The sequence below is a fragment of the Brassica rapa genome, chromosome A09 (genome assembly GCF_000309985.2).
Source record: "Brassica rapa cultivar Chiifu-401-42 chromosome A09, CAAS_Brap_v3.01, whole genome shotgun sequence".
Taxonomy (NCBI): Eukaryota; Viridiplantae; Streptophyta; class Magnoliopsida; order Brassicales; family Brassicaceae; genus Brassica; species Brassica rapa.
The window spans coordinates 27908539-27922928 of NC_024803.2; the positions used below are offsets into that span (position 1 = coordinate 27908539).

General features: G+C 31.5%; 1 protein-coding gene across 4 annotated transcripts; it reads left to right on the plus strand.

Annotated features, from left to right (window-relative positions):
• Positions 1 to 3438: 3438 nt before the first annotated feature.
• LOC103840466 (probable LRR receptor-like serine/threonine-protein kinase At1g29720) lies at positions 3439 to 14381 on the plus strand. 4 transcript variants are annotated; one of them, XM_009116972.2, is made up of 25 exons: positions 3439 to 8746; positions 8847 to 9039; positions 9139 to 9210; positions 9320 to 9391; positions 9470 to 9541; positions 9616 to 9687; positions 9807 to 9878; positions 10152 to 10223; positions 10310 to 10381; positions 10454 to 10519; positions 10611 to 10682; positions 10917 to 10979; positions 11089 to 11157; positions 11252 to 11302; positions 11401 to 11442; positions 11542 to 11585; positions 11667 to 12055; positions 12131 to 12332; positions 12414 to 12434; positions 12524 to 12658; positions 12754 to 12872; positions 12956 to 13166; positions 13288 to 13519; positions 13595 to 13745; positions 13832 to 14230. In XM_009116972.2, exons 1-25 carry the CDS (start codon positions 8647 to 8649, stop codon positions 14228 to 14230), a joined length of 3063 nt encoding a protein of 1020 aa, XP_009115220.2. In that variant the 5' UTR covers positions 3439 to 8646. The 4 variants fall into 4 exon arrangements, with proteins under 4 accessions (XP_009115220.2, XP_033137237.1, XP_033137236.1 ...); XM_033281346.1 differs by having other exon boundaries at positions 9320 to 9541; XM_033281345.1 differs by having other exon boundaries at positions 12131 to 12434.
• The last annotated feature ends 9 nt before the right edge of the window (positions 14382 to 14390 follow it).

Sequence of the window (14390 nt, forward strand, 5' to 3'; positions counted from 1 at the left end):
TTTTATAAGCCGTGGGTAGTACAGTAAAGAATCTGTTTTCAGTTTGCAGATTTTTCTCACTTTTTGGTCTTTTAACTCGGTTCCCTTCTGTAATATCTGAAAGCAGATTTTGTGTGGGTCTTTTGTTTTAAGACTATTGAACCGTGTGGACCTTTAAGACTTTCTCAAACCGTTAATCTTTTAACTCCATTCCCTTCTTATATCTGAAAACAGATTTTGAGTGTCAAGCTGTGGGTCTTTAGTATAGTCTTTTGTCTTTAAGACTACTGAGTCGTGTGTTTTGTTTGCAATCGTCCAATGAATCGTTCTTAGAATCGGGGAAGCCTCCAAACTGTATCATTGTCATTGAATATGTCAAAGACAGAGAATTTATAAGCCGTGGGTACAATCAAGAATCTGTTTTCAGTTTGTAGTCTTTTTGTCTTTAAGACTTTCTCAAACCGTTGGGTCTTAGAATCCATTCTCTTCTAACATCTGAAAACAGATTATTTTGAGTCAAGCCGTGGTAAGTAAAGTTGTTTTGTCTTTAAGACTTTCTCAAACCGTTGGGTCTTTGAATCCATTCTCTTCTAACATCTGAAAACAGATTATTCTGAGTCAAGCCGTGGGTAAGTAAAGTGTTTTTGTCTTTAAGACAATAGAGTCGTATGGTGTTATTTGCCAACCATAATGATATGTTCTACGCCACTGGTCGTTAATATTCATCCAGCCTTAAAACTGCCCCCATTGTCATTGTATTTCCTATAATGTTTCCATCCAAAAAGTCTTTTCACCGATCAACTGTCAACTTTTATAAGCCGTGGGTAATATAGTCAAGAATCTGTTTTCAGTTCTTAAAGTATTTGTCTTGAGACTTTCTCAAACCGTTGGTCGTTAAAATCCATCCAATTCAAAGAACTGAAAACAGATTTGAACCAAGCCTTGGGTAGTGAAGACTTTTGTCTTGAAGACTATAGAGCCGATCCATTGTCTCTTTTTATAAGCCGTGGGTAAGTCAAGAATCTGTTTTCAGTTCTTAAGTCTTTGTCTTAAGACTTTCTCAAACCGTCACATTCAAAGAACTGAAAACATATTTGAACCAAGCCGTGGGTAAGTAAAGTCTTTTGCCTTAAAGACTTTATAGAGCCGAGTGGATCTTATTTTCCATCCCCTAACATCCTTCAAGAATCTGTTTTCAGTTCTTAAGTCTTTGTCTTAAGACTTTCTCCAACCGTCACATTCAAAGAACTAAAAACAGATTATTCTGAGTCAAGCCATGGGTAAGTAAAGTCTTTTGCGTTAAAGACTATTAAAGAGCCGAGTGGATCTTATTTGCCATCCCCTAACATCCTTCAAGAATCTGTTTTCAGTTCTTAAGTTTTTGTCTTAAGACTTTATCAAACCGTCACATACAAAGAACTGAAAACATATTTGAACCAAGCCGTGGGTAAGTAAAGTCTTTTTTTCTCAAAGACTATAGAGCCGAGTGAATCTTATTTGCCATCCCCTAATACAATGCACTACCAAACCCATATTATCCCAGTTAACAATCTTGGCTAGGGGATGGTCTTCTTATAGTGGCAGCAACGGGACAATGTCCCCAAATAAGAATCTGGCAGAACACTATTAGATCAGTGTCTGCCTATGATCTTTTTTAGGTTTCAAGTGAAACAAAAAACAAAAAAAAAATCAAAACAAAACCAAAAAAAAAACAAAGCTTGATCAAAATCCCCAAAACATGAAAGAAAGAAAGAATCTCAAAACGAAAACCAAAATAAAGCTTCAAGACAAAACGGGAAACTCTTGCACAGACGGAGAATACAACTTAAACTCTAGCCAACGAAAACAACTTAAAAGTAAATCGCAAAAGTATTTGCACGAAACTTAGAAACCCTAAAATAGACTAAGACGACTAACGAGAAAAAGAAACTCTGAGCAAGATCAATATGTCAAATTAACCAATTAGACAAACTTTGAAGCCCTAGAATCCGAATCGCAAATCAAAAATTTCATGGGCAACTTACAAATTCACGATTTACAGCGATCGAAACACTTACATATCTGAGAACGTAGAGGGCTCTCTGTTTCTCGAAGAGATGATCGATAAAACTATTCGAAGAAACATAAGGAGACCAAAAAAAAAGGTTTCGTTTGAGAACTCGCGTCTCCTAATGGTTATATAGAGTCGACTTCGATCGAGCACATTCTTGGGGAAAAAAAGGAAAGCACGAAGTGCTTTGATAAACACGTGTTTCTCCTAACGGTTATATTTTAATTTTGAGTCGGTGGATTTTGTAATCGAACCGGTCCTGGATTCTTACAATACCAACATAAACCGAACCGGTTCTTTTTCCACTCTGGCTAAATATTAACCGACGTCATTTTTTCATGTCAATTTGGCAATTTCAATTTATTGGGTTACACTTCCGAGGAAGAAAACTAATCACATATTTTTCATTCATAAAATTTGGTTGGTGAGGAATCTATATATATAAAGAAATGTTCGCCTCTCTCCCGTGAAGCCACGTCATCAATTCGTGCGTTCTGGGAGTGACACGTGTCCCATTTCATATTTAAGGCCAAAATAAATGAATGCAATTAAGGGTAATCGAACCCAGCACCTCTAGCACTGGTAATTTCTCTTAGAACCACTAGGCTAAAGTCATTTTTTATAAATATGTGGCCGCGAAAATACTTATTATCGTGTCAGCTGGAAGCTCATGCTTCTTCTGCTTGTGGCCAGGGCCGACACTGAACTGACGTCAAGATGAAGATCGTGAAGTTAAAAACTTTGCTCCAAACAGTTTTGCAATGTTTCCAACTTTTATAACTTGATGCATATAATATATATCAAAATTTGTTGTACACGCTTTTATTAGTTTTGCTTTTAAAAGAAGGTATTTACAGTTATAAATGTTTTGTGCCAGTGAAGTAATGGTTGAAAAATTTCTATACATATGTCATTTTAAAATAACACCCAACTTCTATATATATAGTCAATACATATATCCATGTTATATTCTAGACTAAATATTTTCTCTTTTAAAAATATAGAAAACAATTTTTTTAGTCTACAAGCAAATGTTGTAGAGCAAGTATGCATTATACAAAATAATATATATTTAAAATCCATACACAAAAACATAAAAGTTGTTATAGGCCTCTTTCTGACACATGCACACTCCACTATGAATAAAAATTAAAAAAAAATAGTATTGTTATCAAACTTTATCACAAATCCACATTTGTATATCTATAATTATGAGTTGGACAATTAGTTAATTTGATACAATACCAAAGAAAGAATAATCGAAAAACAACTATACCACCGTATACTAATAAGTAAGACATAACAGATAACCAAATTCTTGAATCTTAAAACAAATTTCAACTCGAGCATTTAGTGAATATCAAATTAACTAATATCCCGCCCGTAGGGCGGGCCGACCCTAGTTACTCTTATAAAAATTATCATTTACAGTAGAAAAAAAAAGACGAGTTATAAAACATCCTTCACACTAAACATAAGTCAGTTAGCAATTGTGTGAATGACATGTGTCTTTTTCGATTTTTTTATTTGTTGCTTTTTCAAATGTATTTTAAATGATTTTTTTTTAATTTGTCACTTGGTGGATGCCCGCGGGTTCGCGAGTTTGAATGTTTTGTAATAATATATTTATTATATTTTTTCAAATTAAAATATCTTTTTATCATTAAATGTTTTTGTTAAATATTTTTCAAAGAATAATTGTTTAAAAAGGAAAAATATGACTAAATTAAATATTTTTGGGAAAATTTTATGTTTACATTTTCACGGTACCATTTTTCATCTTTAACATCACTAAACGGATATTTTCAAAAGTACAATTTTCATTAAATGGTAAAAGACTCTTATATATTTGTTATCTATATATATAATAAATCATTACTTAAATAAGAAAAATAAATAAATAAATAAATAAAATAAAATAAATAAAAAATAAAAATAAAATAAATAAAAAATAAATTTATGTTTTCGAATTATACTTTTTCAAATTCAAATTTTTTTATAATTTTGTTTTTTGAATTTTTTTTCGAAAACTTTTTTATTTTTATCTTTTCAAATTTCTTTTTGAAAATCGAAAATTATGTTTGAAGCTATTTTTAAAATTTTTAATATATTTTTAAGTATTTATTAATATATTTATTAGAATCCTAAATTTCACATTCTAAAAGCCTTTACTCCACCCTTCAACTCTAAATCATAAGTCTAGATTAGTTAACCGTAGGGGTATAAGTGTCTTTTACCCTTCATTAAAAGTGAGGGTAAAAGTGGTTAGTGTAAACATGAAAAAAGTACTATAAATGTGCTATTTGTGGTAATTTCCCAATATTTTTTGATATTTTGTATTAATAATTATACTAAAATTAGTTATGTATAATATTTATGATTCAGTTTTTAATAAAATTACTTAATTTGTGAAAGTATATGATATTGAAATTTTTGGAATATTTTATATAATTTAGAAATACCTGATTGCTAAAAATGATTTTATGAAGCATTATATATATTATATAAATCACATATTAAATTACCATAAATTATTTTGTGCAATATATTTAGGTCGTTTGGAGCATCTCCATCTTCACTCCATAATTTACTGCAAAATGGTGTGGAAAATGGAGTAGTGAAGAAACAAAAAAGTGATTACTCCATAAATGGAGAAATTATTTATTTTTTGTTCATACTCCATTTCTCACTTCATTTTTTGGAATAAATTATGGAGTGGGGATGGAGATGCCCTAATAAAAATATTTCTAGAACTAACTTTTGTACTCATAGAATAAATAAATATTTACTTTTTAACAAATCAAATTATAATATTTTTTCTCAATCTCTATATATGATCAACACCTAAGAAAAAATCAATTAAGTGATTTATCATTTAACATAAAATGAAATTTAAAAATATATTTTATAAATTAATTTATTAGCTTGTATAAATAAATTAAAATATTTTATCATAATTTAAATCATATGATAAGCCAAGATAAATAATTTTATAAACATATTTATAAATTCTTATAAATGATTTATAAAGCATGTATGAATTTTATTCGATATTTATAGTTATTAATAATACTTTATATACATAATAAGGCCATATAAAATATAAGGCTTTATATAAGAATATAAAATCATTATATCAATTTTAATAAACTTTTTTTTTACTATTTTATGTAGTTTATAAACATATAAAAATGATCAAACATTATTACTTTTTCTATAGTTTCAACAATTAGTTACCATAAATAATTATTTGAAATATTATGTAGATTTTTGGCAAGTGTTATTAACTGTTTATAGACTTATTTTTTTCTTTTAAATCTAATTAAAATAAATAAAAATTATAAATTACCGACAATCAATTTATAACAGTTTTTTAAGATTTCATAAATGATCGATACATAACCAAAAATCTCTTAAATGACTTCTCAACTAATATATATAATATGATATATAGCTTTGATTTTAAGCTCTTATAGATGACTTACAAAGTCTTATAATAATTTAAAATATACAATAAGCCAAGATAAATAATTTGATAAAAAAATTTATAGATGATTTATAAAGCATATAATATGAACTTTAGGAGATGATCATAGTTATTATGATAATTTATATAAAATATAATTTTTTAAATAAGAATATAAAATTATTATATTGATTTATATAAACGGTTTGTCGTTTATTATTTTATGTATTTTTAAATATAAAAATGACTAATTTATTTCTCTTTCTATAATTTCAACAATTAGTTACCATAAATCATTATTTGTAATAATTTCAACAATTGGTTACCTACGTCTGTATTTTGAACACTTTAGTGAATTTTGCTAACGTGTCGATCATAGGTGATTAATTGTTAAAATTATATTACATTATAACTTTGCTTAGTTTTAAATAATATTACAAATAATAATTTATGGTAACTAATTGTTGAAATTATAGTTAACTTATGGTAACTAATTGTTGAAATTATAGAAAATAAATAAATTGATCATTTTTTATATTTAAGAGTTACCATAAGGTAACTAATTTTTTTTATTTGGCAAGTGATATTAATTGGTTATAGACTTGTCTTTTCTTTTTTATATCTAATTAAAATAAATAAAAATTAAAAATCATCGAACAATCAAATTATAATAATTTTGTAAGAATTCACCTATGATCGATACGTAAGCAAAAATAATTAAAGTGACTTCTCAATTAATATATAGTAGAATTATTATTTTGTTTACAACTCACATACGAACATTGCCGAATTTTATTTTCATTGGATTGCCGAATTTAAGTGTGATGTTCTTAGAAAATCACTAAGCTTTTTTTACCATAAAAAAATCACTAAGCTAAAAACTTTGGTTCATTTATCATAATCTGTTTTTCCTGTTATAGATATAATAGTGTTTTACTAAGACCATCTTTAATGGTACATCTCTATTGTTTTATAGAGTGAACTATAGAAGCAAATTCGATTTTACAATAGAATTATTCTATTTTAATGTAAAACAAGTTTTCTAAACCAAGTTACTAAAACTGAAGTTACAAAAAAAAAAAAGTTACTAAAACTGAAAATAATGATAACGTAATAAAACTATATTGAAATTATAGAAAAGTAATATATAATGTTGAAGGTCTAAATTGTATTATTATATTTAACCAAAGAAAAAATGATATCGATGTTATGATTTTTGTTGTAAATTTTACTTAAGTACTCCCTCCGTTCCTTAAATAAGCGTTGGCATGTCTCTCATTTGTTTTAGATTATTTTAAAAGTTAAAAACTGAAACGGAGTAATACATCGTCTATGTCTTGCTTTGGTCAAATTTTATTTTTATAATTTTTTTTGTCATAAATGATAGAGCTAGGCAACATATCAGGACCCAAAGAACTGAATCAAACCCGATCCGAAGAGTAGTACCGAACTTAAACCAAAATTGATTAATACATGATTGGGTATACAATTTAATATAGGAAGAACCAGATTCAAACCCGACTCGAACAAAATATTTCGGGAACCATAAAATGCTCAAAACACCGGAAATATCTAAAAACTTGTTTTCCATCATAATTTCCAAATAAATCCAGTTTTATTTTAATTTTATATATTTACTTTTACATTATTTAAATTTATATGTTTTATATTATTTCAGTTTCGGGTTTTTAGAATTTAAGGTACATTTTAATTTTTCAATTGTTTACATAATTTAAATGGATACCCAAACCAAACCCGTAATGTTTAGAATAGGGTTTAAATCTATAAGCCTAAAAATCTGAAATCCGAATAGACTCAAATCAAAACCAAACGGATCCTGATTAAGATATATAAGATTATGTGTTTTATTTATTTAATAATAATATAAGATTATATTTTTAGTTTTTCTCCTAGAATATTTAAATGTTTATTTGGGTTTATATAGAAACCGTTTTTAACAAAAATCAATACCAAATATATGCATCTATATATACCGGGTTTGCTGACATATTATATAATATAAACGTGTTTTAATCATTTTTTAAATAATTTAAAATTTTGTGCTATAATCATTTTTAAATAAGAATATGAGGATATAATTATTTTAGATGTTAGTGCCCAAACATATTCATTCAATAATAATGAACATCAAAAATATTCATACCTATGTATTGTTATGAAATCCTCGTTTATAGTAACAACTATAGATTCGGTAGAATCAGGTCATTAATGGCCAAAGATATGATCATTGATTTATTTACGGTTGGTGACATTTAAATATATTGATTAAATCTTTCTTTAAGCTAGATTTTAGGTTATTTATTTATTTATACTAATTAATATAGTAATGGCATTTCATTGTAAATAACTCAAAAACTAATGGCAGAATCCTAGTAGGGATTCTGCTTTAATAGTATAGATATAGAGGAAATTTTTGTGTCCCATCGGAGATGTTCTAAGGAAACATAGGTCGTGCAATTACGACGGAAGAGAGCAAGAGACGTCAAGAAAAGGGAAAAGTTGAAAGTGATATACGTACAGCGTTAACTGTGTGGAGAGGGGCTCATGCATTAAAAAAGTCCAAGTGGTATACGTAAGCGTTATCTGATAAAGGGACATGAAACATCAATCATTCATGAACTTGCCACATATCCTATTTCTATCATCTTTGGTCAAGTAACTCGACATATTAGTCAAAAAAACAAAAAAAACTCGACATATCAAACATTAAGACATGTGACTTTTAGGCAAATAAAGTCGACCTTTTTTATGTTTTCTTTTCAATTTATAATGGAGTTGAATTTCTACAACCTGGAAGCAGATGCGTAATGGGAAACAAGATCCCAGGAAATATAGCACCAGTCTCCTATTCGCTAATATACTTGATTTAAAATAAAAACAAATGAAAGATGCCATGGACATATTGACTTTTAGTCCTTCGTATCTTTAATTAGTCTTCACCTGTCACCGTGACCGCCAGGTATTGTTCCAAAGTCAATGTTTAGGGATATAGCCACCGAAGACGACCAGACGAAAACTCTAAATGTACAATTATATAACCAATATTGTATGTGGCTGATCACTGATGATAATATTGTAATTTGTGAATAACAAAGCAAGTTCACATACAAAGAATCGCCTTATATGAGATATGTTGATCGTGTTCTCAGTTCTTCTCTTCTTTATCATCATCACAAGCTTCTTAGCAAGTTCAACAACATCTGTTTCACCATCTCTCCATTCAGATGAGCGTATGAGAATAAACCACTGCTAATTATTCCATTTTTTTAAATGAAGGTCTAAATCCTCATTTGTATATCTGTTATTTGCTTATATATCAATTGTAAGCAGTGAATGCGCTAGAGAAGATATCTACTACACTTGGAATCAAGGGACTGAACCTAAGTTATGGAGACCCTTGCAGTTTAGGAACCCTGAAGATGATGCAAGACGTTGATGTTATTTCGAATCCGGACACTGGAAACAGCACCATTCGTTGTGATTGTAGCTTCAACAAAAGCACCACATGCCATATAACAAGCATGTGAGTGTTATTAATTTATTCTGTTTTCTTTTCTTTTTAAGTAGATGTTTCCTCTCTGTCCTGATATATTTTCCGGTTATACTATTTGGACAAAAATAGAGACCTCAAGACCCTTGGCCTTCCAGGGAAACTGCCACCAGAGTTTGCTGACCTTCCATATCTACAATCGATGTGAGTGAGTTCAACCACGAAAATTCATATATGGGAGATGTTGTCAAATATGTAGCGAGATAATCTTCAAAGAGAGCCATGAGTGCTGAGTTTTTGCTTTACTTTGCAGAGACTTGTGCAGAAATTACCTTACGGGCTCAATCCCAATGGAGTGGGCTTCATTGCCATACCTCACTTCCATGTTAGTTCCATCTCTTTCTCTGTTGCCGATGCATACTATTCATAATTCACCAGAGTGGCTTCTGAAATTTTCTTGCAGCTCGCTCTGCGCGAATAACTTGTCTGGGCCTTTACCAACTGGGTTACAGAACTTCAAGAATCTCACAGTCTTGTACGTCTCAAACTGTTTCTTATTCCAAATATTCATTTTGATTTGACCATATATTGATGCGACGAAATTTCCAGAGGGGTCGAAGCCAATCAGTTCTCTGGTCCAATTCCTGAGGAGCTTGGTAACTTGATCAAGTTAATACGACTGTAATACCCTTTGCATCTTAACCATTTTTCAAAACCACATGAATATTTAGTTTTATGCACCAAATTTTATCCAAAAGAAACCATTATTATTTTTAATCTTCTCAAACTGGTTTCTGCAGGCATCTTACCTCCAATCAATTTACAGGAAGCTTGCCTAACTCTCTAGCTAAACTGATGAACCTTGAGGATTTGTAAGTTGTTTCTGTAACTAAAAATTAAAAATTTCCTAAGGTTTCGTTTTATTGGCATCTACATTGAAGTACAACCTATTTGATTCAAAGCTTCCTTGTTGAACTTCTTCCAGGACTTCTCATATGCTTTTTTTCTTCCCTAGTATGAATTTCATGGTTGTAAATTGATTTATATAGTCACGAAAATTCTCACCTTAGTCAAGAACCTATAAACTAGTCCTTGAAGATAAATTTTACAAAACTCTTAAATAATTGTTCGTTTTCATTATATAGTAGGGTAAGTGACAATAACTTCAATGGTACCATCCCAGAATATATCGGCAACTGGTCTCGGCTTCAAAGGCTGTAAGCTTGTCCTTCATTACTAATTTTCATTTCTCTTATGGTTTCTGTTTATCTACCATCTAAGCTTTGTTCTTTATTATCAACAGAGGTCTACTGGCAAGCGGACTGAAAGGTCCTATTCCTGATGCAGTCACTCGCCTAGAAAATCTTATTGATATGTAATGAACTTACCTTCATTATACGTATTAACAAAAAGACAATAATGTTTTAAGCGATATATCCAAATGCAGGAGTATTAGTGATACAACTGGGATAAACTCCTTTCCAAATATGTCCAGCAAAGCCATCAGGAAACTGTATTTTTCTTTACTTCAGTCATCAGTTTATCGTCTTGAGGATTGATTCTGTCTGAAAATTTCGAACTAAAATCCCCCTTCCCTGTTCCAGGATTTTGAGGAATGTGAGCTTGTCTGGTGCAATTCCTTCTTACATATGGAGTTTGCCTGAGCTAAAGACTTTGTAAGTTCTTTCTGTCAAAGCTAGTTTAATATACCCAGCATTACCCACAAAGGAATTAGAGTATCATCAGATGTGTATACTCATGACATTTTTCATATATGGACTATATTATTTGTATATATAGATTGTCATGGACTTAACGGGTACGCACTTTGTGAACTGATATTCAAGTATTAGAGAATCTGTAGATCTTCATATGCAAACGTTTACTTTTTTATTACATGTTTACTGCAGGGATTTATCGTTTAACAGCTTGACTGGCGAAGTTCGTGGAATACAAAGTGCACCAAAATTCACGTAAGTACTATACAATCTGAGACTAAACATGTTAAAGAGATGAAGTCCAAACATTGTCAATACCATAGTATCATGATCAAGTATGTATCATTCGGACATGTTTGTTCAGCTATTTGACTAGAAATAGACTTTCTGGAGATGCTGGATCAGGTGTTTTTCTCAATAGCAAATCTAATATGTACGTTTAAGCTTTCCCTTGTCTATATATTTTTTATTTTTAAGATATTTTTCGCCATGTCAACTAATCTTTTTATTATGGTTATTTCTCACAGTGATATCTCGTACAATAATTTCTCTTGGTCGTCTAGCTGTCAGGAAAAGAGGTACCAATATGAAATCTTGGTAGATGTAATACATCTTCTCTGTTTTGTTGATAGCATTCTCATGTTGAAGTTTCTATTTACACTTTTTGTTCAATCAGTAACATTAATACATACCAGAGCTCATATTTGAAGAACAACTTGTAAGTATATACTCTTCTGCTTTATCTCGTATCAGTAGAATATTTTGAACATGTTGTGCCATTGTGATGTCTAATTATTTTGGTATTCTTTTCATACAGAACTGGGCTTCTTCCATGTGCTGGTCCAATCAACTGCACAAGCTGTAAGTAAAGAACGTCTCTAACATGTTTATGTTGCTGTCTGTTTTGCCTGTTAATTTATATCTTTCAATTATGGCTGGCAGATCAGCGAACACTGCATATAAATTGTGGTGGACAAAACACAGTCATTAAAAACTCCTCTCATAAAATCAGCTACGAAGCTGATGATAGTACTGTCTATTCCACGACAAATCAACACTTCAAAACATGGGGAATTAGTAACACAGGTGTATTTGCCGCGGATGAACATAGTGAGAATGATACATATATCATCTTAGCTAGTTCAAAACTACCTGGAGATTCTCCTAATCTTTATAAGACTGCACGTAGATCTGCTCTCTCACTTGTTTATTATGCGTTTTGCTTGGAAAATGGACCCTACAATGTGAAACTCCATTTTATGGAGATTCAGTTTTCAGACGAAGAACCATTCAGTCGTCTTGGCAGACGCATATTTGATGTCTATGTTCAGGTGAATTGTCACTTAATAATTGTCTTCTTGAATCAACCATGGAAGATTGAAGTTCATTTTCTTTGCTATTTCTAGGGAGAACTGTTCTTGAAGGATTTTAACATCAAAGAGGAGTCTAATGGGACTATGACTCCTGTTGTAAAAGAAGTGAAAGCTGTAAATGTGACCAATCATATGTTAGAGATTCAGCTGTATTGGGCGGGGAAAGGGACAACCCTCATACCTAAAAGAGGAAACTATGGTCCTCTTATCTCTGCAATCTCCTTGTGCCACCACAGTAAGTTCTCTTTATCATATTGCTTTCTTCCCACTCAAGTGGCCATAACTTTAAATGACACTGGTTCTTTTAAAAATTCAGGTATGGAGCCACAATGTGGAGGTCAAAAGACTTGAAAATATATTTTTGTAGCTTGGTGTATATATGATCTATCATGTATATATTTACACTTCTGTTTGTCTTATTTACAGCGGAAAAAATAAGACATCACACTAATTATCCCCTAATTTTTGGGTCAATAGCTGCCTTGGTAACAATTATTCTTTTGGCTTTGGGAATATATGCTTGGAGAAGATGCATAAGAGACAAGAATACAAGCGAACAAGGTATCATATTTTCAGTGTATGAATCCATTTCTGATACATGACCAATTCGTTTCAGCTATTAGTAATTATTTTCTGTTGGGAACATGATCACATAGATCTAAGAGTCGAGGGTCTGCCAACGGTTTGCTTTACTTGGAGGCAACTGCAAGCTGCAACAAACAATTTTGATCAAGCCAACAAACTTGGAGAAGGAGGTTTCGGATCCGTATTCAAAGTATGCTAAAATAAATGTCAAGTTCTTCTCAATATGTAGAAACCTGAGAAAATATGATTTCTGATATGAGACACTTAATGTAGGGAGAGCTGTCAGATGGAACTATCATAGCAGTGAAGCAGCTTTCTTCCAAGTCACACCAAGGAAACCGCGAGTTTGTGAATGAGATAGGAATGATCTCAGGTCTGAACCATCCCAACCTTGTCAAGCTTTATGGATGTTGTGTCGAGAAGAACCAATTGATGCTTGTTTATGAGTACATGGAAAATAACTCCCTTGCTCATATGCTCCATGGTATATCAAAGTCATACAGCTTTTCTTTTAAAAAATATGTTTTTAGTCTAGTTCAAGTGTACACATATGTTCCCATATTTAAAAGTGATATTATTTCTATTTGGTTAAAACTCATTTCCAGGAAAGAGTTCCTTGAACCTGAACTGGAGGGCAAGACAAAAAATATGTGTTGGAATTGCAAGAGGGCTTGAGTTCCTTCACGAAGGATCAATGATCAGAATGGTTCACCGTGACATAAAGACCACAAATGTGCTTCTAGACGCTGACCTAAATGCAAAGATATCTGACTTTGGATTGGCTAGGCTACATGAAGAAGAACATAGCCATATTAGCACCAAGATTGCAGGAACCATGTAAGAGTAAGAGTAGATTATAAAACAAATTTCAAACAGTGGCCAAAGAAATATAGCTCAGTCTTCGTTATGCAGCGGATACATGGCTCCAGAATATGCACTATGGGGTCAGTTGTCAGAGAAAGCAGACGTGTACAGCTTTGGGATTGTGGCAATGGAGATTGTTAGTGGACAGAGTAATACGAAACAAAAGGGAAGTGCTGATCACGTCTCGCTTATCAATTGGGTAACTGAGAAAATTGTTTTTGTTTCCTTTAGCTCATTTGATGTGTTATTGTTTTACTTAAAACCACATGTTACCACAAATCTCAGGCAGTGAAGCTGCAACAGAAAGGGGACATAACGGAGATAGTAGATCCAGTTCTACAAGGTGATTTCAACACCAAAGAAGCAGTAAGGATGATCAAAGTTGCTATCGTTTGCACAAACTCATCTCCTTCCTTAAGACCAACCATGTCAGAGGTTGTGCAAATGCTGGAAGGAGAGGTAGAAATAACACAGGTTCTTTCAGATCCTGGTTTATATGGACATAACTGGAGCATCTCAAACCTCAGGGACATTGATACAGATGGTGGCTTGAGCACTTCTGTTGTAACCGATCAAACGGCAACAAGAATGAAATCGTCGGTTTCTGGTTGTGATCTCTACCCATTATACCCTGAATCCATGATCTTAAACTCCACAGTGGACTTTTCTTCCTCGTCACTGTAAAGCTGTGTGCGTTGCCTTGTGTCTTACGAGAGACAAAAGGCTTGTAAGTTGTCTTATATTAGTAAGATGTCTGAAACCTTACAGTAGCTTAATTTACATTGTACATGATTTTTATGTTACAGCTAATCTTCTTGTACATGCTTGGTTGCTTACAAGAATC

Coding starts and splice junctions, on each gene's coding strand:
- LOC103840466 (XM_033281344.1), top strand. CDS start 8,647: ATGTTGATCGTGTTCTCAGTTCTTCTCTTCTTTATCATCATCACAAGC. Junction 12,056..12,130: donor TATTTGATGTCTATGTTCAG/GTGAATTGTCAC, acceptor TGCTATTTCTAG/GGAGAACTGTTCTTGAAGGA. Junction 13,167..13,287: donor CCTTGCTCATATGCTCCATG/GTATATCAAAGT, acceptor ACTCATTTCCAG/GAAAGAGTTCCTTGAACCTG.